Consider the following 26,140-nt stretch of genomic DNA (forward strand, 5'->3'; position numbering starts at 1 on the left):
TTCCATGACAAATATTTCAACTCAGAAGTAGCTGCAGGCTCAAAAGGTTGTAGAGTGAGTTTCTCCAACACAAAATTGAGATCCCAAGCAGGAGTAGGAGCTCTTCGTGGGGGTCTTATATTCTTTGCCCCTCTAAGAAATTGCTTGAACAAAGGATGAGAAAACAATGGTGGGTCGCAATCATAGTGAGCGAAATTGCTGCAGCATGAACTTTAATAGAAGAGAAAGACAAACCTTTGTCTAGTAACTCAGTAAGATATTGAAGAGCCACACACAAATTAGGCTCAGAAACATCAAAATCTTTTGCTGCACTCCAAAATAAAAATCTCTTCCATTTGTCTGCGTACACTTTCCTTGTACTAGGCCTTCTAGCTTCCAAAATAACATTCAAAACTTGCTGAGGAAGTGGAGGCCCACTATGGTTCAAAACAGAATATGCCAGGCTGTTAGGTGCAGAGAGTGAAGCTTGACATTGAGCAAATGGCTGTCCTCCTGTGACAACAGGTGTGGAATTCAAGGCAAAGGCCATGGAGGCTTCCGTACCAGACTTCTCAGTAATGGGTACCAGTGCTGTCGAGGCCAATCTGGAGCTATTAAAATCATCCTTGGCTTGTCCTGTCTGACCTTTAGAAGTACCTTTGGGAGGAGAGGCAGAGGAGGAAAGGCATACACATGAAGATTGCTCCAATTGAAAGAAAGAGCATCCACTCTCCAAGCTGTGGGATGAAACCTTTTTGTGCAAAACTTTGGCAGCTGATGGTTTAGTGGAGAAGCGAACAGATCTATGTCTGGAGTTCCCCATGACACTGTCAATTTCTGAAATACATGAGGATCCAATTTCCACTCGTGGGGATCCATAATTTGTCTGCTCAACACATCTGCTAAGGAGTTCTGTGCTCCTGGCAGAAACCTTGCCTGAAGATTGAGCTGTAAACTGAGAGCAGTCTCCCACAAAATCATTGCTTGCCTGCATAGAGGATAAGAATGCGTTCCCCCTTGCTTGCTGATGTACCACATGACAGTTGTGTTGTCTGTTAGAATCAACACCTGCCCTGGAAGAAGTAATTCCTTGAAAGCTATTAATGCAAACTGGACTGCTAACATCTCCTTCATGTTGATATGTAGATGTTGTAGTCTGGCAGGCCACTTGTCTTGTATCCACTTTCCATTTAGATGAGCTCCCCAAGCTTTGTCTGAGGCATCTGTCGTTAAAATCTGACTCGCCTCTGGCCGGGTCACAGAGAGTCCCTTGTTTAGGTGACATTCCTGAGCCCACCACAAAAATTCCTTTTGAATGCAAGGTATTATTTGAATGACAGTGTCCAGATTCTGGCAGTGCTGTGTCCATACATTTTTGAGATACCATTGTAGCTTCCTCATATGCAGTTTGGCATTGGGAAGCACCAGAATACAAGATGCCATGAACCCTAAGGCTTGAAGGACTGTCCTTGCAGTCAGCCCGGACTGATGAGATAGTTGATGGAAGTAAAGGGATAGACTCTTTTGTTTGTCCGGGGTTAAAAGGCCATCTGGGATGCTGTATTCAGTCTCACACCCAGAAAGCACATGTCCTGAGAGGGTACTAGACTGGACTTTATTTCGTTCACAGAATACCCCAGGCATCTTAGCACTGCTATCACATATTCCAAATGATGAAGAAGCTCTTCCTTCCTTGAGCCAGAATCAGGCAGTCGTCCAAATAAGGATAGATCTGTATTCCTTTTAGCCTGAAGAAAGCTATCACTGGAGCCAGAACTTTCGTGAACACTCTGGGCAGTAGATAAGCCAAAGGGCAATGCAGAGAACTGATAGTGAGAAGTCCCAGCTCGAAAACGCAGATACTTCCTGCAACTTAGTCTGATAGGAACATGAAGGTAAGCCTCCTTGAGATCCAAAGTTACCATCCAATGATCTTTGCCCAGCAGAGGTAAAAGCTGCTGCAACGTCAACATTTTGAACTTGGGAATGTCCAGATAAGTGTTGAGGATAGATAAATCCAAAATTGGTCTCCACGTGTTCCCCTTCTTTGGTACTAGGAACAGGCGAGAATAAAATCCTAGGCCCACTTCTGGCATAGGGACCGGCTGTATGGCCCCTATTTGGAGCAACAGAGAAACTTGCTTGTGAGCCTCTATTCTTTGTTGAGGAGGAACGTCTGGCATGCCTTTGAAAGGAGGCAAGGTATGGAAATAAAACCTGTAGCCGTGGTGTATGATATCCAATACCCATCTGTCTTGGGTAATTAAACTCCAATTTTCTTTGAAAAGTGCCAACCTTCCTCCCAAAGGTGCTGCCAGACGAGAAGGCTCTGGCAGCTGAAAAGGTAGGTCATTGGGTCTGTTTACGAAAGGACTGACCCCTGCCCTCACCTGAAGACTGTGCAGGAGAACTCCCTGTTCTAGGCCTGAAAGAGCCCTGAGCTCTGCCCCTACCACGTCTAGATCTACTCCTAGACTGGGAATCATAAGAAGGATACGTCCACCCCTTAGTAGGCCAATTTCTACTAAACTTTGGAGGCTGGACCTGCAAAAAATCTTTAACAGTCTGCATAGACTTAGCCTAGTCTTCCATTTTCTTTAAAACTGCCTCAACAGGAGGACCAAACAACACGTCAGATTGCAAAGGAGCATCTAAAATCCTTGTTTTAACATGGTCAGACAAATTCTGATCCCTCAGCCAGGCGTGCCTGCGAAGAACTGACCCAGTGGCAGCCACCCTAGACGAGGCCTGTACAGCATCAAAACCACATTGCAAAGAATGCTTACCCACCTGTTCAGAAACATGTACTAAATCTTGCAACTCTTTACAATCAATACCTTCTGCCAGAGCATCAACCTTAGACTTCAATTGTGAAAGGAGATAGTTTTGGTATTTCAACATGTGAAACTGGCAATTCAAAGCCCTCATAGCAAGAGTGGAAGAAGTATAAACTTTCTTTCCCCATCTATCCAAGGCCCTGGCCTCTTTGTCTGCAGGAACCGGATTCTTTACAACAGAAGCCTTAACACCCTTAGACCCCTGGCTAACAGTTTCTGGGTCTGCCCTAGGACTCTTAAAAAGAAACTTATGAGCTTCAGGCACCCTGTAATACCTATCCGGTTTAACAGGAGCAGGAGGCAAAGAATCAGGATTAAGAGAAGCCTCTGTAAAAACATCTTCCACTACATCCAAAACAGGAGGTATAGCCAAAGGCCTATGCTGGGGTAAAAACAAAAATTCCCTAAGCCTTTTCCTGGAATCAGAGAAGTCCTGACCTTCCCACTTAAAATGCTCCCTCATGGAATGAAGAGTTTCTGAAAAAGAAAAATCCTCAGGAGGAGAAGCAGAAGGAGTAGAATCATCCACATCAGAATCAGAATAAGGAGAGTACTCCTGTAAGTCTTCAGCCGAAGACTCTGAAACATCTGAAGTCTGCTCAAAACTCCCTAGCTCAGGCTCCACCCTAGGTCTCTTATCAGGAGGGGCATAGAACCCCTAATCAAAGTAATCAAATCTTCTGCCATTTTAAGCATATGCTTCTTGGGCACAGTCCCTGAAGAACTAGGGGTAACACCAATTGAAGCTAAACCTGGCCTGCCCCTGGGAGAAGCCTTGGAAACAGAAGGAGAGGGCCTAACCACCCTAGGCAGGGAGGGGAGTATAGTAACCTGAGAAGCCCCATCAGCCTGGCCTGCCTCCTGAGAGGCCACATCCTGCAACAACAAAGTCTCTCCCTGGGAACCCAAAGAAACCTCCGGTGGAACCACCGGCTCCACCGACACCTCTAAAGAACCGACGTCCGGTACTGATGGTTCCTCTAGCCTAGGTTTAACAGCTTTGTCCTTGCGCTTCTTTGAAGAAGCAGGCGTCGGAGCATCCGACGGCATTTTATAATTGCACCGCTTCCCGAAGACTAACCTGGCACAATCTAATCTCCTCTTAATAGTGCGCTTATTGAATCTAGCACAAGAGCGACACCCAACAACGTCGTGCTCAGGCCCTAAACAAGGAATACACAAAGTATGGTAGTCTCTATGCGGTATCTGTTTCCCACAAGAAATACAATTATTCACTTTTTCTGACATCCGGTAAACCACTGAGGCAAGAAAAAACTAAAATATTCCCAACGGGGTACTTAGCCAACTTTGATTCGGTCTGAAACTCCGAAAACGAACAATTTCAGAACGCCAACCGGCACTTGCAACGCTGCTTCTGCATCGGACCATGCGGCAAAAAAGACTGAGGATATGACGTCGGTCATGCGCATTTGTACCCTGACGTCCTGATGTCAGTCAAATGCGCCTTGACCAACGTCAGCCTTATACTTTGATATTCGGGCCGACCGAGGACAGCGGACTACCCAAGTGTAAGGACTGCAGCAATGTGAGATGAAGAACATCTGGATAAAGCCTAAAATAAAGGGGGGGGGGCAAAGACTCAAAAATAGGAACAGATTTTAAATATTGCTCTTATAAAATTAGAAAGTTGCCTGAATAACAGGATTTGTGTTAGCCTGCATTTTCTGAAGGAAATAAAGTCTGAAACTCAAATTTATGCCATGATTTAATGCCTTCAACCCCCAATGACTGGCAACAAACCATGCATTTTAAGAGTAACGGACAAAAAAGCTGAAGTAAATATCTGGATATTTTTTGACAATGTTATATTTTGGAAATAAAATACTTCCTCCAACACCATTTACATATACCACAGCAAGTTTGAAACATTAGGAGGAGGAGGAACTATTGTACATCAAAAATACAAATAAAAAAATAAATACAAGTTAATAAAAAAATAAGCAAGTAAAACACAACAATTTACAGACAGCCGATTCTCTAAGTGCAATAATGACCTCCATGGTGTGTGCATTACTGTGTAAACATCACTGTTCCAGGGGTGTACAGGCCCTCTGCCTGTGACATCAGGCCTCAAAACACCCCTAGGTGGGTGTTATTTACACAGTAACACACACCCTTTTGGGAATTACTGCTTGTTTGTTTTCTTTTATATAAATAAATGTATGTTTGTCTATGTCTTAAGTGCTAATTTAATAAATGTGTTAAAAAAAGAATCAATCAGAAGAGTTTAGAAAAGACTTGGAGAGACTGGAAAAGCAATTTACAAGGGAATGATAGGAGGATACATGTACGGCTCTGAAGTATGCAAGGAAGTCCAAAAGTTTTAGGAGGTTTGCATGGATATTTTTATACCCTAAGCAGACTTTAAATAATTTTTCCTCAAAAAGACAGCAGATACTGTAGCTGTGTTGGGAAAGAAAGGAGTAAATGGGAACATATGTTTTGGGAGTGTAATGAGTTGGCAGATTTTACAAATAGAATGTATCAGAAATATTGTGGAAGCAAATGTCTGTAACCAAAGAAATGTTTACGTTATGCTGGGACACAGGATTTGAATTGCCTAGGCATACTAAGGCTTTTGGCTGCCAAAAAGTACAGTTTTGTACCTACCATAAATGTAGATGTTCGAGTGCTAATACAGCTGCAGTAATCACAGATGGGTTTTCAGCCGTCAGGCGGTCCCTCGGTCGGCCGAATTCCAAAGTCTTGGTCTGGCGTCGGTTGTCGTCGCTTACTCTTCTGACGTCAGTGAGACCAGAGTATATAAGACACAGCCGACGCCATGTTCTTCAGTCTTTCTTGCCCCAGATGTCAGGTGCCCCCAAAAGGAAGGCAATACATAAATAATGCTTATCTACATATACAAGCAATGCAATGTAATCCAAAAACAGTGTAAGCAAGCAAATAAAACAGCAGGATAACCCAGTCAGGTAGTATGAAGAGGTTGTTAGGCCCCATGCCTTTACCAAGTGGGGAAGGAGGGAGGGAAACCTGTACTGCAGCTGTATTAGCACTCGAACATCTACATTTATGGTAGGTACAAAACTGTACTATGTTCATCGTGCATACAGCTGCAGTAATCACAGATGGGTACAGTCCCAAAGCTATGCATAGGGTGGTAGGTACTAGGAGGAACTGGGTTGAGCCAGAATGCCCTGCAAAACAGCAGTGGCAAAGCCTGCTCTTGTTCTGGAATATAAAGGCAGGTGGTAGTGTTTTGTGAAGGTATGTACAGAACTCCAAGTGGCTGCCTCCAAAATATCTTTGGTAGGAACACCTCTGAGGAAGGCTGTAGAGGTGGCTGTGGCCCTGGTGGAGTGAGGTCTGATACCTGTAGGAACAGATTTCCCATGATAGGAATAACAAAACCGTATGCAGTGGCCAATCCACTTGAAATGGTCTGTTTGGTAACTGGTTTCCCTTGAGCCCCTACAGCATAGGACACAAAAGTTGTTCTGATTTCCTGAAGGACTTTGTTCTGTCCAAATAATAACGTAGCTGCCTATGGATGTCTAAAGAGTGCAGCAGCCTTTCCCCTTTGTTTTGAGGATTAGGATAAAAGGTAGGTAGGTGTATGGCTTGATTTAAGGCTACCCTGGATACCACTTTTGGCATATAAGATGGGTTGGTACGAAGTGAAACCCTGTCCTGATGGAAGATGAGGAAGGGCTGCACCGCCATGAGGGCCTGTAGTTCAGAAACCCTACGAGCTGAAGTGATGGCCAGAAGGAAGGCTGTTTTCCAGGACAAATATTACAAATCTGTTGAGGCAGCTGGTTCAAAAGGAGGCAATGTTAATTTTTCTAGTATGTAATTAAGGTCCCAGGCTGGTATTGGTTGCTTCCTTGGAGGTTTTATATTCTTAGCCCCTCTGAGGAACTGTCGTAAGAGTGGGTGAGAAAATAAAGGGGGGGCCATGTTGAATTCTGCAGAAATGGCTGAGGCATGGATTTTTATGGAAGAAAATGAAAGTCCACTGTTCAGCAGCTCAGCAAGATACTGTAATACCTGAGACAAGTTCAGTTTTCTAGGGTCCTGGCCTCTTTTCTCATTCCAAGAGCAAAACCGCTTCCATTTTGCGGAATAAGCTTTTCTAGTAGATGGTCTTCTGGCCTCCAAAATGACATCCTGCACCTCCTTGGAGAGTAGGGTCTGTTGTAGTGTTAAGGAATTTTCCATGCAGCGAGGTTGAGTGTTTTCAGCTGACTGTGAAGAGTTTTGTAGTTGTGCTGAGTCAGCAGAAGAGGCATTAGAGGCAGGGACCAGGGAGGAGTATGAGTTAGGCTCCTCAGGAGTGGATACCAGTGTTGCCTTGGCCAATCTGGAGCTATCAGTATCATCCTCGATTTGTCTGTTCTTGCTTTCAGAAGCACCTTGGGCAGGAGAGGCAGAGGTGGGAATGCGTAAACTGTCCACGCTGTCCAACTGAATGAAAGGGCGTCCACTCTCCAGGCCTTTGGGTGACAAGTCCTTGAACAAAACTTTTTCAATTGATGGTTCCTGTGGGAGGCAAAAAGATCTATGTCTGGCCTTCCCCATGCTTGGATTATTTTTGTAAACACCTGAGGATGTAACTTCCATTCGTGTGGATTTGTCATATTTCTGCTTAGAGTGTCTGCCAGTGTGTTTTCCAGTCCTGGCAAGTACTGTGCTTGAAGTTCGATTTGTCTTTCCAGAGCCAAGTTCCAAAGAGTCATGGCTAGTCTGCACAAGGGGTATGAGTGTGTTCCTCCTTGTTTGTTTATGTACCACATTACTGTGGTGTTGTCTGTTCTTATCAGTAATTGTCCTGGATGCAGGAAGTCCTTGAAAGCTGTAATTGCATTTATTACTGCTAGCATTTCTTTTGATTGATGTGAAGGTGCTTTTCCTTTTGGGACCATCTGCCCTGAATGCACCTGTCCTTCATGTGCCCCAGGCGTAATCTGAGGCGTCTGTGGTTATGACTTGTTTTGCTTGAGGCTTGCAGAATGGAAGGCCTGTGTTTACTTGACATGCTTGGGCCCACCATAGAAATTCCTTTTGCAAACATGGAATTATTGGTATAATTGCTTCCAAGCTGTGACTGTGTTGAGACCATAGATTTTTTAGGTACCATTGCAGTTTCCTCATATGCAGCTTTGCACATGGGATTAGAAGAATGCAAGATGCCATGAATCCCAGAGCCTGCAGGATTTTCCTTGCAGTAAGCCTGGTACTTTTTGCTAGTGTTTTGAAGTGCTGAGATAGTTGCCCCTGTTTTTCTGGCGTAAGATATGCCATCTGGGTGTTTGTGTCCAAGTTGGCCCCCAGGAAGGTTATTTTCTGAGATGGTGTTAGCCTTGATTTCTTTTTGTTGATTGTATATCCCAGAAAAAGCAGTAACCGTGTCACATATGCCAGCTGTTCCAGAAGTATGTGTTTGCTGTCCGCTTGGATCAGGCAGTCGTCCAGATAAGGGTAAATTTGTATCCCTTGAAGTCTGCAGTAGGCGATCACTGATGCCAGGCACTTTGTGAATACTCTGGGCGCAGTAGATAAGCCAAAGGGCAATGCAGAGAACTGATAGTGGATTGAACCTGCAAGATATCTGAGGTATCTTCTGCAGCTTTGTCTGATTGGGACATGCAGGTATGCCTCCTTGAGGTCCAATGTTACCAGCCAAAACTCCTTGCCCAGCATGGGAAGAAGTTGCTGTAATGTGAGCATCTTGAATTTTGGTACGAGTAGGAATGTGTTTAGGATGGATAAGTCCAAAATGGGTCTCCAGTCGGTTCCTTTCCTTGGTACCAGAAAAAGTCTTGAATAAAAACCTTGACCTTGTTGGTGCGTAGGTACCTTTTGAATAGCTTTCATGTTTATGAGCTTTGAAATTTGCAGTTGTGCCTCTGCCCTTTGATTTTGTGGCAGGTTTGGCATGCCTCTCATTTTTGGAAGAGTGTGAAATTGAAATTTGTAGCCTCTGTTTATAATGTCCAGTATCCATTTGTCTGTTGTGACAATATGCCAATTGCTTGCAAATAATGCTAGTTTCCCTCCCAAAGGTGCTGCCAGCTGAAACTTGCTTGGCATGGTAATGAGGGAGTCATTGGGTTTGCTTCCTGTATTGTTGTGCACTGTCTTCACCACCTCTTGGTGTGGAGTTTGCCATTGTCTGCCTCTATATGATCCTTGTGATTGCCCTCTGCCCCTTTTACGGCTGTATCTACCTCTTTGGGGCTTGTCAGTGGCTGGAAAGGACCAGTTTTTTGAGGGCCAATTCCTGCTAAAACGTGGTGGTTGGACCTGTAAGAAAGCTTTGACAGTTTGCATAGATTTGGCTTTTTCTTCCATTTTCCGTAGTATCTCCTCAGCATTAGTACCAAATAGTACATCCTTTTGTAATGGAGCATCAAGAAGTTTAGCCTTCACATGATCAGGCAAATTTTGTTCCCTAAGCCAGGCATGTCTGCGGATGACTGATCCTGTAGCAGCTGCTCTACTGGAAGCCTCTAGGGCATCGTAACCACATTGTAAGGTGTGTTTACCCACTTGCTCCACACTATGCATCATATCCTGTAATTCTTTTAAATCTGGTTGTTCAGGTTGAGACATTTTGTTCCTTAATTGTGATAACAGGTACTGTTGATATTTAATCATATGAAACTGACAGTTTAAGGCCCTCATGGCTAGGGTGGCCGAGGTATATACCTTTTTACCCCACCTTTCTAAAGATCTGGATTCCCTTCCTGCAGGAAGTTGATTCTTGGCAGTGGAGGCCTTCAGTCCCTTGGGGCCTTGTGAAATGGTTTCAGGGTCAGCATTATGGCCTTTGAAGAGAAATTGGTGAGAGCTGGGTACTCTGTAATACCTATCAGGTTTGACTGGCGCAGGAGGCAGAGAATCAGGGTTAAGACAAGCCTCCGAATAGACATCATCCAGTACGTCCAGGACAGGGGGTTTAGCCAGAAGTCTGTGTTGAGGTAACCAAAGAAATTCCCTAAGTCTTTTCTTGGAATCTGAAAAGTCTTGGCCTTCCCAATGGAAGTGTTCCCTCAAGGTGTGCAAGGTTTCCCCAAAGGAAAAATCCTCAGGAGGGGATACCGAAGGAATGGACTGTTCTGCATCCGAATCCTCAAAAGGAGAGTAAGCGTGTTCCTCTGCATCAGAATGATCTGATAAAATGGATTCCTGATCATAGGAGGGAGAATCTTCCTCCACTCTGGGTCTCTTGTCCGGAGGGGGATGAGAACCTCTGATAAGAGTAATTAAATCCTCAGCCATTTTTAGCATCTGTTTTTTAGGCATGGGTCCTGAAGATGGGCCCTGTGCGACAGGTCTGGTGGGATGCCTGGCTGCTTTGGATTTAGTAAAGGCCTTAATTGAAAAGGAAGATGAGGGCCTAAAAACACCATGGGTAGAGGTGGACCTGTCCACATTAGTAGGCTCTACATTAGCAGGGGCTTCGGTACAGAAGACACCGTCAAAGGAGAGTCGTCGGTACTCAGGGACTGCAAAGGCGTCTCACTGAGAACCGGACCACGTGTAGCCTGTTTCGGCGGGGACCGCGGGCCTCGCGTGTCAGTCCTTTTCCTTGCGTTTTTTGGGCAAAACGGTAGTCGGAGTATCCGACGACATTTTATAATCAAAAGCTTTACCAAAGTAGTGTTGGGCGAACTCCGCCCGACGCTTAATAGTGCGTTTATTGAAGGTAGCACAAAAGCGACAGCCCGAGACGTCGTGGTCTGGGCCCAAACAAGGTATGCAAAGGGAATGGAAATCCTTATGCGGTATTTGCTTCCCACAAGAAATACAATTATTAACTTTTTCTGACATCGGTCTGAGGCAAGAAAAGTTTCAACGGGTACTTAGCTTTAATGAAGACTTCGGTTTCCAATTTTTTCGTAATTCAGGAGCTAGCCGACCGGCACTTGCGAACTGCTTCTGCTTCGGGCACCGCGCGGCAAAAAAGACTGAAGAACATGGCGTCGGCTGTGTCTTATATACTCTGGTCTCACTGACATCAGAAGAGTAAGCGACGACAACTGACGCCAGACCAAGACTTTGGAATTCGGCCGACCGAGGGACCGCCTGACGGCTGAAAACCCATCTGTGATTACTGCAGCTGTATGCACGATGAACATCAGGCAATTACTAGAAAATGGAAACCAAAGTCTAAACCAGCTCTTGGGAAACTAAACTAAATTTAAACTCAAAATTAATTTTAAATTTCAACTATAAACTACATTTTAAGTACTTAATATTACAAAAAAGGTAAAAGAACTGGAAGAAGGGTCTTTAGAAAAGGAAAGGAGCAAAGAAATAAATGGAAATTGTAGAAAGAGTACAAGCTCAAGAGGAGGACTGAGGTTTAAGGGAAGGAAGAAACTGAACCATTTATGTAATGTTGACAGATCTAAAGAAAAAAAGGATAGGTGATGTATTATGTATGTAAATGGGAAAAAATGCTACCATGATTTGTTTTCTTTCCTATTAATGGATTATTGCCTGTATTTAAGTGATAATTTCATAAAGGTGTTTAAAAAACAATTAGAGACAACAGAATATTTATGGAAATGTTTAATCACTGTATGTACACCAGGCAGAAGGGTAGCAAGTTTATCCATGCAATTAGAGGAGGTTGAGAACTGTAAAGTTAAAGTTGCCACTATCAGCTGTCTTTAGAATATTTTTTTCCTGGATGATCAGAGACATTTTTCACTGTAGAATAGGCTAAAGACGAAATAAAAACTTTTACCCAACAATAAATGAGCCAGCAGGCTGAAGGGGACTTTGCTTCTCATTCCTCTGACAATACTAAAGCCCACAATTACGATTTGCCAGTAAAACCTTTTTCAGTCTTCCAAAGGAAACTGATTCAGCAAGCCCAGGAGCTAACAAAAAAATCAGGAGTACATTGGATTTGAAACAAACTCTACTTTTATCTAATTTTAGAGGCTGTCTATACAGCAATGCGGTGTAGTCTTTGTTCTTAAATTTCTCTGCCATCTCAATATAGTTCAAATACAGTTTAATATGGTTTGAGGGCTATAACAAATGATTTTGAAGGGTACAAAAGCTTCAGTTTTCCCAGGTAAAGCAAGAAAACTATGATGTCCTTTCTATTTAAATAGATACATTCACAAATAACTACAAATAAAACATGCTAGCACCACTGAGACCTCCTCTGCAATTTGAATGCCCAAAGGATGATACATAATGGCATCTGTGTATGGGATAGCAGGCAGCAAGTGGTACATCATGCTTACAACAGCAGAGCTGGAGCAAAGTATTTTCCTGCAATGTTTTACAACTTGAAACATTTAACAGTAAATTAATTACTGCATCTATCTGTGAGATTAGCAAGATCCTGGCTCATTCTCGTTTTACAATTTACTAGTGGCAATAAATCTGTTATTTCTTGCAGGCCTAGCTATATTTCTATACATATTACATAAAAATGTCTAGTAAAAGTGATTCAGAACAGCTATATGACAAATCTAAAGTTCTAGATAGTCTGAACAGCATTATGTCAAAAGCACAAAGGGGCTTTTTTCTTAAGGGGTTATTCCCACAACCCCAACCCTCCATACATACTAAAACATTATTCTTTCAAACTTTCTGGCTTAATTGCTATTTGGTCTTCCGGCACTGAACTAAATGATAAGAAAAGGAACTGATGAACTGTTTTTTTTTCTTGGTCTTCGACAAATATATATTAGCATCACTGACCTCTACTAGTTCATTTTGCCTCCGAAGTCTCTCATACACAACTTCTCTCAGTATCTGAAGTTCTTCAACAGTCTGTTCTTCTTCAATTCGCTTCAACTCCGGCTACAGGAACAAATGCATCAACCAAACAACAGTTATGAATCAATGAGCTCTTGTGCATAAACTGCACATTCTCAGCAAGGAAGCATACCTTACATTTTTTTTCTCCACACAATCATTTTAGTATTTTTTTACCAGCTACTGGCAACCATAAATTCACTAGGATGATGTATCAGGAAGTCAGGTCATATTTATTGTAAGACTCTCAATGTGTTTCAGTAGGAAACTACAAACATGAATATAAATGTTTATATATAATACAAAGGAACTCAATCAGGTTTATAAACACATGTAGGTAATTTTCTTAATCATATTTTAATAACAGGAAGAAAAAAGCTTGCTCTACAAAATGAGAAAAAAAAAAGCTGATATGCAAATACTCATTGTAACGGCTCTTTGAAAAGGACATCAGCACAAGGTTCAATGGGTTGACTTGTCATACCAGGAATCCTTTTCAGATGCTACTTCAAGATCCTAAGCACCCACACTTGGAGGTACATGGATCCACACAAACACAATGAATTTACAGAGTTTAACAGGTGCAATAAGGACCAGGAGCCCAGGTCATGGTACCCATCAAACAAGAAGAGGAATAATATTTCTAAGTAAAATTGAATAACAAGTACATTAAATTATAAAACTGTAATACCCACACCTGAAAACTGGTACAAGAAAACGAAAAGGACAGTTGTGTACACTTACCATAAATGTAAATGTTCGAGTGTATTCAGTGTTGCAGTCATCACATTTGGGTTATCTGCTTGCAGCAGCCCTCAGTCGGCCTGATTAACAAAGTCTGGGGTCCTGCATCGGTTGCTGTCCCTTCTTCCGTGATGTCAGTTCGTCAGGGGTATAAAACATGCAGCCGACATCATTACATCAGTTTTTCTTGCCCCAGATATCAGGTGCCCCCCTAATGGGAAGCAATTAAATCTATAAATATACAGGTTATACCTCCAACAAAAAAGCAAATACACCGAAAAGCTTTTTGAGCATAGTAAAGGAGAGTAGAGGTATAGCCAAAAGAAGTAAGGGGGCTGGAGGAAGGGTAACCAGAACTGCAACAGTGAATACACTCGAACATCTACATTTATGGTAAGTGTACACAACTGTACTATGTTCTTCATGTTTCACTGTTGCAGTCATCACATTTGGGTAGATTCCCAAAGCTAAGGATGGGAGGAGGAATTTAGATAGCATTAGGACAAGCTATAAGGCCCTGCAGTACTGCAGTGGCAAAGCCAGCTCTGGATTTAGGGAAAATTAGCAGATGGTAATGCTTGGTAAAAGTATGTAAAGAATTCCGGGTAGCAGCTTCTAGGATGTCCCTGGTAGGCACGTCTCTGAGAAAGGCTGTAGAGGTAGATGCAGCCCTGATTGAGTGGGGTCTGATCCCCTGTGGGATAGATTTTCCATGGTGCTTGTAGCAGAAATGAATGCAATGGCCTATCCATTTGGAAATGGTTTGCTTTGAAATAGCCTTTCCCTCTGCCTCTGCAGAAAATGCCACCAGCAGTTGGTCAGATTTCCTTTGAGGTTTAGTCCTGTCCAAGTAGAATCTAAGTTGTCTGTGCACATCTAAGGAGTGCAGCATATGTTCCCCTTTGTTCTGTGGATTAGGAAAGAAGGTTGGCAAATGAATGGTCTGATAGGGCCACACTGGATACCACCTTGGGCATGAAGGTGAGATTGGTCCTGAGGGACACCCTGTCTGCATGAAAGATGATGAAAGGCTCCACTGCCATGAGGGCATGTAATTCAGATACCCTTATTGCTGAAGTGATTGCTAAAAGGAATGCTGTTTTCCAAGAAAGGAATTTTAAGTCTGCAGTAGCAGCTGGCTCGAAAGGAGGAAGAGATGTTTCTCCAATACAAAGTTAAGGTCCCAGGCTGGAGTTGGAGGTCTCCTGGGCGGTCATAGATTTTTGGCCCCTTCGAGGAACTGCTTGAGCAGTGGATGAGAGAAGAGGGGAGGTTCTGTGTTATAATGAGCTGAAATGGCTGAGGCATGAATCATAATGGAGGAGAAAGACATGCCCTTGTGAAGTATCTCAGTCAAGTATTGTAAAATCTGAGGTAAATTGGGCACTGCTGTGCTCATCCCTTGAGACTGATTCCAGGCACAGAATCTTTTCCATTTTTCAGCATAAGACTTTCCAGTACTAGGCCTCCTTGCCTCTAAAATGATATCCATCACTGGTTTACCTGAAGGATGGTAAAGGAGAGATTAGGTAATTAGCCAGGCTGCTAGGTTCAGCGTTTGAAGCTGAGGGTGCAGAATCTGGTTCTCCTGCTGAGACAATAGGGTAGGAGACTGAGGCAGGTGCCATGGGGTCAACACTGACACACTGCGCAAGAGGGGGTACCAGTGTTGGAGTGGCCAGTCTGGTGCAATCAAAATTGTCCTTGGTTTGTCTTGTTTGATCTTTAGTAGTACTTTGGGGAGCAGAGGCAGAGGAGGGAAGGCATAAACTGATAGGTTTTTCCAGCTGAAGGACAGAGCATCCACTTTCCAAGCTTGTTTATGGAGAGTCCTTGTGCAAAATGTGTCCAATTGATAGTTCTGGGGGGAGGTAAACAGGTCTATCTCTGGGCTCCCCCATTTGCTTGACAACATGCTGAAAATCCTTGGTTCCAGTTTCCACTTGTGTGGGTCCATGAGGTTTCTGCTTAGTTCAACTGCCAGTGTATTTAGTATTCCTGGCAGGATTTGAACTTGTAGATGCACTTGGTAGCTCAGGGCTGTGTTCCACAATGCCATAGCAAGTCTGCAAAGGGGTAAGAATGTGTACCCCCCTGCTTTTTATGTACCACATAACAGTGGTGTTGTCTCTCTTTATCATTAATTGTCCTGGAAGAATGTGGTCATTGAAGGCTGTCAGAGCATTCTGTACAGCTAATATTTCTTTTTGATTGATATGCAGGTGCATTTGACTTGGGTTCCATTTGCCCTGAATGCACCTCCCTGCCAGGTGAGCCCCCCCCCCATGCATAGCATGATGCGTCTGTTTTTAGGGTTTGGGCGGCAGGGGGTAGTGTGAATGGTAGTCACTTGTTTTGGTGGCAGGCCTCTGCTAACCAAAGAAACTCCAAGCGTAGGCAAGGTATGATAGGAATCATTGCTTCTAGATCCTGAGAATGTTGACACCATAGGCTTTTTAGATATCACTGTAGTTTCCTCATATGCAGTCTTGCATATGGAATTAGAAGAATGCAGGAGGCCATGAACCCCAAGGCTTGTAGTATTTGCCTTGCAGATAGCAGGGTTTTTGTGGCCACTTGTTTGAAGTAGGTTGTCAAATGAATTTGTTTCTCTGGCATGAGGAAAGCCATCTGGGAAGTTGTATTCAAGATTGCTCCCAGGAATATAATTTGTTGACAGGGTACCAGGTGTGATTTCTTTTCGTTTATGGTGTACCCCAGACAAGTTAGCACCCTTTGTACAAAGGCCAGATGATTCAAAAGTATGTCCTGGCTTTCTGCCTGAATTGGACAATTGTTCAGGTATGGGTATATTTGAATATTTCTTTGCCTGCAAAATGCAATGACTGGAGCTAGGCACTTTGTGAATACCCTGGGTGCAGTAGATAAGCCAAAGGGTAGTGTAGAGAACTGATAGTGTGTGTAGCCTGCTTTGAAGCGTAGGCATCTTCTGCAAGATTCCCTGATTGGGATGTGCAGGTATGCTTCCTTTAAATCTAGTGTTGCCAACCAGGCGTCTTTGCCTAGCATAGGGAGCAACTGGTGAAGAGTCAGCATCTTGAACTTTGGAATCACCAAAAAGGTGCTTAGAGTAGGCAGGTCCAGGATAGGACACCATGAACTGTCTTTTCTGGGTACCAGGAAAAGTCTTGAGTAGAAATCTTGTCCTTTTCCTCTTCTGGCACCAAGTGAATAGCCCCCATGCTTAAGGGAGAAAGTACTTGCTTTTGGGACTCTGCCCACTGATTTAGGGGTACATCTGGCCATTCGCTTGGTGCTCGTAATGTGTGGAAGTGAAATCTGTATCCCTGGGACACTATATTTAAAATCCATTTGCCCTGGGTAATGAGTTCCCAGTTCTTTGCATGAAGAGCAATCTTTCCCCCCAAAAGGGCAGTCAGTTGAAAAGTGCTTGGAAGTTTTAAAAAGAAGTCATTGAGATAGTTTACCATAGGGGGGAGTTTTATTACTCCCTGATTTAGAAGTGGAGTCCCCCCACTGCTTAGTCCTGTGCGTACCCTGGAACTGAAGCCTGGGAGCTCTGCTGGATCTGGGTTTGGACGGAGAAGGTCTGGAAGAGGCAGGAGAGTTCCAATTCTTGGAAGGCCAATGCCTACTAAACCTTGGGGGTTGTACTTGTAAAAAATCTTTAACAGTTTGCATAGATTTAGCTTTTTCCTCCATCTTTTTGAGAACTTCTTCTGCCTTGTTACCAAACAGGCGGTCCTGGTTTAAGGGAGCATCCAGTAATTTCGCTTTAACATGATCTGGCAAGGATTGCTCCATAAGCCAAGCATGCCTAAGTACAGACCCAGTTACAGCAGCCCTGCAAGTTGCCTCTAGTGAATCAAAACCACATTGCAAAGTATGTTTTCCAACTTGTTCAGCTGAATGCAGTAAATCCTGTAAATCCTTATTTTCAGCACAATCAGGAATCAACATAATTTTCTGTTTAAGCAATACAATAATATGCTGCTGATACTTTAACATATGAAACTGGCAGTTTAAGGCCCTAATGGCTAAAGTTGCAGAAGTGTATACCTTCTTACCCAATCTATCCAGTGCTCTGGAGTCTCTATCAGAGGGGTAGGATTTTTGGCAGTAGTAGCTTTAATACCCTTGGGTCCCTGTGAAATGGTCTCAGGATCCGCAGCAGGATTTTTAAAAAGGAACTTGTGAGAGTCAGGGACCATGTAATATCTATCAGGTTTTCTGGGAGCAGGAGGTAAAGAGTCAGGGGACAAGCTAGATTCTGAAAAGGCATCATCAACAATGTCTAGTACTGGAGGTATGGCTAAAGGCCCGTGTTGGGGCAGTAGTAAGAAAGCCCTAAGCCTCTTTTTAGAATCAGAGAAATCCTGACTTTCCCAATGAAAATGTTCCCCGAGAGTATGCAAGGTTTCACCAAAAGAGAAATCCTCTGGGGGAGAAGCAGAGGGTAGAGTCTCATCTGCATCAGAATCCTCATAGGCAGATAAGGGCAAATCCTGGTCATCAGAGGAAACAGAAAATTCAGAATCCTGGTCAGAAGTATCATAAGCAAACTCAGTCCTGGGTCTCTTAGAGGGGGAAGGCTGGCTTACCCCGATTAAAGTAATAAGGTCTTCAGCCATTCTTATAATTTGCTTATTAGGCATAGAGGCCTGACCATGCGGTCTGGGCGTCAGTTTTCTAGGCATGATTTGAGTTTTAGGCCTTGAAGAAAAAGATGGCGTTGATTTAATATGCAAGTCAGTAGGCCTGAATACACCCTCAGAAGCCAGTGCCTGCACAGCGGCTCCGGACCCATCCAAGGTAGAGACATCCGCAGGTTCCACAGTTGAAGCATCTTGTGGCATACAGGACTCCGAATGGGTCTCAGTGGAGGCCTGCGAATCTGAAGTAGCGAGTATCAGGGGCTGCGAAAGTGCCTCACTGAGTATCGGTGAACTGGCGACTGGCTTAGGAGAAGCGGCAGCTTTGGACCTAGGCGGCCTGTCTCTGTCTTTATCTCTGCATTTTTTCAGAATGTCGCTAGTTGGATGGCTTACCGAAGACATATCAGGATAACTGAACCGATCACCAAAATATTTAGCAATGAAAATATACCGATGACGGATAGTTCGTGGTTTAAATAAGGCACAAAACCGACAGCGAGGTACGTTATGGTCAGGGCCTAGGCAAGGAATACAGTACGAATGAAAATCTTTATGAGGTATTTGCTTTCCACAAGTAATGCAATTACTTACTTTTACTGACATCAGTTTAGAGCAAGAAAAAGTTTCCCCAACGGGGTACTTAACCTTTAGTTGAAGACTTCAGTTCTGAAACTCAAAAACGAAAATTTCAGGAGTCAGCCGCCCGGCACTTGCGAACTGCTTCTGCTTTGGGCACCGCACGGCAAGAAAGACTGATGTAATGATGTCGGCTGCATGTTTTATACCCCTGACAACCTGACGTCACAGAAGAAGGGACAGCAACCGACGGAGGACCCAAGACTTTGTTAATCAGGCCGACTGAGGGCTACTGCAAGCAGATAACCCAAATGTGATGACTGCAACAGTGACACACAAAGAACATCCTCCATAATATGAACAAAGGGATGGTAAAAGGTGTATGGTCTGCAATGGGACCCTTGGCAGATTAACTGAAATGGCAAGTATTCACACATTTGTTGTATCTTATTTCAAGATGTTCTCTGCAGTAGTCTGACACTAGTGAATTCCCAAGAAGTTTCCAACTTCAGTCTTATATTTAAGTGTTTTTAACAAACCACAAGTAGCACTAACTAAAACACATATAATGGAATATGACTGATAGATACAACAGCTAGCTACACAGTTAAGAAATTACATAAACAATTAAAATAATTGATAAAGCTAAATAAAATTAACGGTAAGTGCAACTACTACCACTACCAACAGAATTACAAATGAAAACAAATTATAACAGACAGCTTTTATAAGTACGTGAAGAAAATCTGCACTGATCAGATCCACTCTCACTTAAAGCCAACTCAAATAAGTAGGTTTTCAAAGACGTGCAGAAACAGGGCAGTGCGGAGTTCTTCCTTCAGCACCATGAAACTAAGTTTCACAAGTGCAGGCCTGATATACAAAACAGTGGTAGCCCAAAATTTCCAAATCCACCTGTGGAATCACCAATGGTAAAGCTCAATATCTAGGGAAGAAAACAGAGCAAGATAAGCTTCCATAACATTTTAAAAATTATACAAAAACAAGAAAGCCAGCCAATGCAAACTCAACAAGACAAGAGTAATGCGATAGTGATGTGGTGTACCAACAAGCAGTCTTGAAGTGCAGTTTTGCACAAGCAGCATTCAGACAATCTCAGTGCACAGAAGTACCAAATGAAGGGTATTACAAGATTCCAGGCAGGAAAAGACTAGTTAGTGCATGATCAACTACAGAGAACACCTTGAGGGATAAGGTGCTTGATACTAGAAGTATTTCACAAATCAAAGCAAGATGGTTTCACCATTCTTGATACCTGGTCAGCAGGCATAAGAATAGCAAGATATTCAGGAAAAAAATAAACTAAGTCAACCAGTTATACAGGATCACCTCTGGATTATGTAACAGGAAATTAACAGAAAGAGTTGAGTAGCAAAGGCATCCCAAAAAGCAGCATGGACTGCCATGTTGCCTTGTGGAAGCATGAACTGCCATGGCCCAAGCTTTGGATATGTTTACTTTCAACCAATTATCAGCCATTGATGAATGGATTCCAAGCCATAAGTAAGGGAAAACACACTTATTACCTTTTCCTGAAGGAAGGAGAGGTACAGATGAATACCATCAGTATATGAGTGGCACTGATCTCCTCCTGTTAAGATACTTCAACGGGAGCATGAGCACTGTGCAAAAAGGGGGCCTAGAATTGAGCCCTGCGTTCTTCCACAACCCACAGGGAAAGGGGCACAGCAATTTAGACTAGAGATCACTCATTGGTTATGGCCTGTTAAGAATAACATAAACTACTCTAGAAATGATAAGACACAGCACAGTTAGATCATAATAGCTTCATCAGGATATCATGACCAGCAGTGTCAAATGCCACAGAGAAATCCAGCAGAACCAAAACAAAGCGAAAACATTGGTTTCTCACCACTGACAGGCCATTTTCTACCAATTAAAGCAAATTTAGTACTGGAATGATAAAACATGGGCTGATATGGACCTTCAAGCCTGTTAACTATAAAAAGACTCAAGCTGCACATACACAACTTTATCAGTATCCTCCTCTGAGAAAGGAAGGTAGGAAGGTTAGAGGCTGAGCAAAAGTTATCAAATAAATTATGATCCAAGATTGTCTCTTGATGACAGAGATAACAAAAGCCTCCTTTAAAGGTAGTTGGACCTCATAAGGACTCCAGAATCTGTTAAATTGAACACAGCATATCCTTGCTGGCCTGAATCAGCTTTAAGGGCATGGATCCAACTCAATGGCCATAAAGCACATGTCTAAAATCAGTTAACAGGTCATCACAACTGGAAATGGTGAATAATGCCCTGAAAGAAAAAAGTACAGTTTTGTACCTACCATAAATGTAGATGTTCGAGTGTATACACTGCTGCAGTCATTACACTTGGGTTATCCTGCCGTCAGGCGATTCCCCAGCCGGCCTGAGTTCCAAAGTCTTGGTCCGGCGTCGGTTGCTGTCGCCTCCTCCCTGACATCAGTGCGACAGGGGTATATAAGATGCAGCAGACGCCATTTTCTTCAGTTTTCGTTGCCCCAGATGTCAGGTGCCCCCAAATAGGTAGGCAATTTAAATTGCTAATAAAACATACGTAAGAAAAGCAAACAATAACTTTCAGTTACCAGCAAATACTCCCCATAGGTAGTAAAGGGTAGAAGACATAGGTATGTACCAGCAAGTAAGAGGGGAAGGAGGGAGGGTAACCTGGACTGCAGCAGTGTATACACTCGAACATCTACATTTATGGTAGGTACAAAACTGTACTATGTTCATCATGTTACACTTCTGCAGTCATTACACTTGGGTAGAATCCCAAAGCTGAGGTAGGGTGGCTGGTTCTATAAGGCATTAGGGGAGGCTATAAGGCCCTGCAGCACAGCAGTGGCGAAGCCAGCTCTGGATTTAGAGTATTAAGGCAGATGGTAATGCTTGGTGAAGGTATGCACAGAACTCCATGTTGCTGCTTCCAAAATATCCTTGGTAGGTACTCCTCTGAGGTAGGCAGTTGAAGTGGCTGTTGCCCTGGTGGAGTGAGATCTAATGCTGCTAGGTACAGGTTCCCCATGGTGTGTATAGCAGAAACCTATACAATGTCCTATCCATTTTGAAATAATCTGTTTTGAAATGGCTTTTCCCTGTGCCCCTGCAGCATATGCTACCAATAATTGCTCAGATTTTCTGAAAGCTTTGGTTTTGTCCAAGTAGAAGCGTAACTGCCTCTGAATGTCCAAAGAATGCAGTAGTCTCTCCCCTTTATTCTGTGGTTTTGGATAAAAAGTTGGCAAGTGAATAGTTTGGTTTAGAGCCACACTTGATTCCACCTTTGGCATAGACGTAGGGCTAGTTCTTAAAGACACCCTGTCCTGGTGGAAAATGAGGAAAGGTTCCACTGCCATTAGTGCCTGTAATTCTGAAACTTTTCGTGCTGATGTTATTGCCAGGAGCAGAGCAGTTTTCCAAGAGATATATTTTAATTCTGCTGTGTTAGCTGGCTCAAACGGAGGTAAAGTTAATTTTTCCAAAACAAAGTTGAGGCCCCAAGTTGGAGTAGGTGCTCTATGGGGCGGTCTTATGTTTTTAGCCCCTCTGAGGTACTGTTTTAGCAAAGGATTAGAGAAAATTGGTGGATCAATGTTGTAATGAGTAGAGATGGCAGAGGCTTGGATCTTGATGGATGAAAAGGAGAGTCCTTGTCCAGCATCTCAGTTAAATATTGTAGTATCTGAGGAATGTTTGGGACAAGAGGGTCAAGGTTGTGAGCCTGGATCCAGGCACAGAATCTCTTCCATTTATCCGAATAGGCTTTCCTGGTACTAGGCCTTCTGGCCTCCAGAATGACATCCATAACAGCTTTGGAGAGAGGCATTGCTTGCTTGACTAAGGAATCTTCCATGCAGCTAGGTTTAAGGGTCTTTATCTGGCTGTGAAGCATCTGATTGTTGTGCTGAGTCAGCAGATGTGGGATTTGAGGCAAAATCCAGGGTGGTTCTTGTGCTAAGTTCTTTAAGATTGGGTACCAGTGCTGTTGTGGCCAGTCTGGTGCAATCAGGATCATCTTTGGCTCTTCTTGCCTGGCTTTTATGAGTTCCTTTGGAAGGAGAGGTAGTGGTGGGAAAGCGTATACTTGTAGGTTTTTCCAGCTGAATGAGAGGGCATCCACTTTCCATGCTTGTGGATGGTAACTCCTTGTGCAGAATTTCTGTAGCTGGCAGCTCATTGGGGATGCAAACAGATCTATTTCCAGGCTCCACCATTTCTGTGTTATCATTCTGAATATTTGTGGGCTCAATTCCCATTCGTGGGGATCCATGATGTTTCTGCTCAAGTCATCTGCCAGTGTGTTTTTCTCTCCTGGCAGGAATTGTGCTTGCAGATGAACTTGATAGTTTAGAGCTGTGTTCCACAAGGTCATGGCTTGTCTGCAGAGGGAGTAGGAGTGAGTGCCCCCTTGCTTGTTTATGTACCACATAACTGTGGTGTTGTCTGTCTTTAGTAAAAGTTGTCCTGGATGCAGCAGATCCTTGAAAGCTATAAGGGCATTTTGTACAGCTAACATCTCTTTTTGATTGATGTAAAGATGCCTTTGTTCTGCGGGCCACTTGCCCCGAATACATTTTCCTGCCATGTGTGCTCCCCAGGCGTAATCCGATGCATCTGTTGTCAGTGTTTGCCTGGCTGTGGGTTGAATAAAAGTCAGTCCCTTGTTGAGGTGACAAGCTTGAGCCCACCATCGAAACTCCTGTTGAAAGCAAGGAATTAGTGGTAAAACTGCTTCCAAACTTTGACAGTGTTGAGACCATACACTCTTTAGGTACCATTGTAGTTTCCTTATATGCAGTCTGGCATATGGAATTAGTAGTATGCAAGATGCCATGTAACCCAAACCCTGCAGAATTTTTCTTGCAGGGAGTTGGGTCTTTGTTGCCATCAATGTCCAAGATGAAAGAGGTAGATACACCAAGACAATCGAAGTCAACCACAATTGTATATCACAGCAACACAAATTTATTGAATAAAGTAAGCGCTTTCACGTCTGCCAAGACGCTTCAGACGACTTAATAATTACAACCATTTTTTCATTCATTTAAATAGCCTACATCCTCCTATCACAAAGCATACATCTGCACTCATCAATAATACACAATACTATTGGTGTATGTATGTATGAAAAAAGCACTCAAAGTAATACGTATGGACATATGTAAGATACTATGTAAATATAAAAAAATATAGAGAATATATAAAAAACTGACATATGTAACAAATGTTATACACTTTAAAAACATTAATGAATTATGTACAAGCATATGAAAAAGTACATATAAAAAGGACTTACATTAACTTGCATTAAAACTAATCATCATAAAAAACTAATCATCATATAAAAAATGCTGACCATCATAAAAATACTTCACTCACAATGTATATATTTAACCTAGTGTTTCAATGGTCTATCTACAAGAAAAGGTCTCAATGAAATCTTATCATTGAGACCATGACCTCTATCTGCCGATAGTTTAGTAATCCATTTAATCTCTTCTTTTTCAGTTTTATTACTTATACATCCCAATCTTTCTGTAGTGAAAATATGTTCTATCACCATAAAACTAAAAGAATGTGTACTATCATACTGCATGATATGATTAGCCAGGGCATTAGTCTCATTCTCTCTATTAATAGCATAGACATATTCCCTTATACGTTCCCTAAGTGTTCTATTAGTCATGCCAACATAGAAACAGTGGCATTTCTTACATTGACTAAGATAGACCACATTTCTAGATTTTTAGTCTGCATAATGTGAAAATTCATATTTCTTACCAGTATCAGGGTGTATAAACACATTTGAGTTCTTTACAAAAGCACATTGATTGCAACTGCGGCAAGCATAGGTACCTTTTCTTTGTGAAATTACCCCTTCCCTCTTGTTCTTATCATAACATAACAATCTCTTGAGTGACTTAGTATTCTTATAACTAAATGCGGGATTATTACCTACTACATTAGCAATCTTGTCATCTAACTGTAGAATATTCCAATGTCTTTTAATAATGTCTACAACCGAGGTATTGTTATTAGTGTATGGAATAACTATCCTTTTTCTATATTGTTTTACTTTAAGAGTGCTTTTTTCATACATACACCAATAGTATTGTGTATTATTGATGAGTGCAGATGTATGCTTTGTGACAGGAGGATGTAGGCTATTTAAATGAATGAAAAAATGGTTGTAATTATTAAGTCTGATGAAGCGTCCTGGCAGACGTGAAAGTGCTTACTTTACTCAATAAATTCGTGTTGCTGTGATATACAATTGTGGTTGACTTCGATTGTCTTGGTGTATCTACCTCTTTCATCTTGGACATACATATTACTTTTTAGGAGGTGATACTTTACCCTGGATTGTGTTTTTTGTTTTTTGCTGGTTTGAATTTTTTGAACATACCAGGGACATGACAGAAGAAACCATTTCTACATCCAATGGACTTGAATCAGTAAGGTCACTTGATTTTATGCAATTGTTAAGCATGGATACTAATCCCCTGTTGAAACTATCTTATGCTGAGTTAGCCAAGATGATACTTACACAGAAGGATTCACCTGTGCAAGTGGAGACTCTACAACTAATGAGGAAACTTGAGGACATTCTTACTAAGATAAAAAATGCTCAATGGCAGAAGAGACATATGGAAGCCTGTATTAAGTTTAAAATTGTTCCTAGAGGGCTTTGAATATTGAAAATGTCCACCTTTGGGGCTACATACCCTGAATTGTTATCAAAGTGGCAGCGACTGAATTTAGAAACTAGTCAGGGTTATATGAAGCTCTTGATAGAGCAGTATTCATATATAGAAACAACACTCCATCAAGAGGCGTTAACAATAGAGAAACGATTGCTGTCTATCCTTACAGACAAACAACTAAATGATTTTCGCCATGACTTAACCATGACTATGCAGGCTTTAGACAATAAACTGTTGCTGATAAAAAAGAAGAAATTAGAACGCGATTGTTCCGATTTTTCAAGCGGGAACGTCTTTTCGTGGCCAAGGGAGTCCACACGTTCAGCTTATGGTGTTACCACTCCTTACATGGATATGCACAGCGTTGAGTGTTCATCGCTATTAATTCCCTCTACATCCGGTCTGTCGACGTCCTCACTAGACAAGGCGAGCACTGAACCAGGTTCTACTGTGAGACTACTCGCAAATGATATTGTAAACCCTACCAACCTAGGGAAAACGAATGAGCAAGTAGTACGTAGAAGAACTACAAACCCAGAAGGACATCTAGCACCTAATACGGATAATGAAGAGAATAATCTCCATTTTCCCCTGCCGTTCAGAATGGAGAACAAACAAGCTTGGAGTCCCCAGTACAAAGGGAGGAAGAGGAAAACTTCAGAAGGGCAAATGGAATTCCAACGCAAATCGTTGAGACCAATTCAACGGACCTAGTAGTTAATCTATCTGGGTATGTACTGACATTAGATGAACTTTCTGTTTTAAACAGAGGTCTACCATTTATTCCCTCACAAGATGTGGATGTGAGTGACTTAATAGTGGACATTAAATGTTTTATAAGAAATGTTGGTTTAGCATTACAATTT

The 26,140-nt window shown here is 42.5% G+C and overlaps 1 protein-coding gene across 1 annotated transcript in view; it reads right to left on the reverse strand.

The window, feature by feature from the left end:
• The window catches only part of VPS13D (vacuolar protein sorting 13 homolog D), a 3,321,573-nt gene that overhangs the window by 2,873,578 nt on the left and 421,855 nt on the right, over positions 1 to 26,140 (reverse strand). The window contains exon 11 of the mRNA XM_044060428.1: positions 12,528 to 12,629. Within this exon, the coding sequence (XP_043916363.1) occupies positions 12,528 to 12,629 (102 nt within the window). The remainder of the gene's footprint in view (positions 1 to 12,527; positions 12,630 to 26,140) is intronic.

The sequence above is a fragment of the Protopterus annectens genome, chromosome 2.part0 (assembly GCF_019279795.1).
Source record: "Protopterus annectens isolate FY-2018-M chromosome 2.part0, PAN1.0, whole genome shotgun sequence".
Classification (NCBI taxonomy): Eukaryota; Metazoa; Chordata; order Ceratodontiformes; family Protopteridae; genus Protopterus; species Protopterus annectens.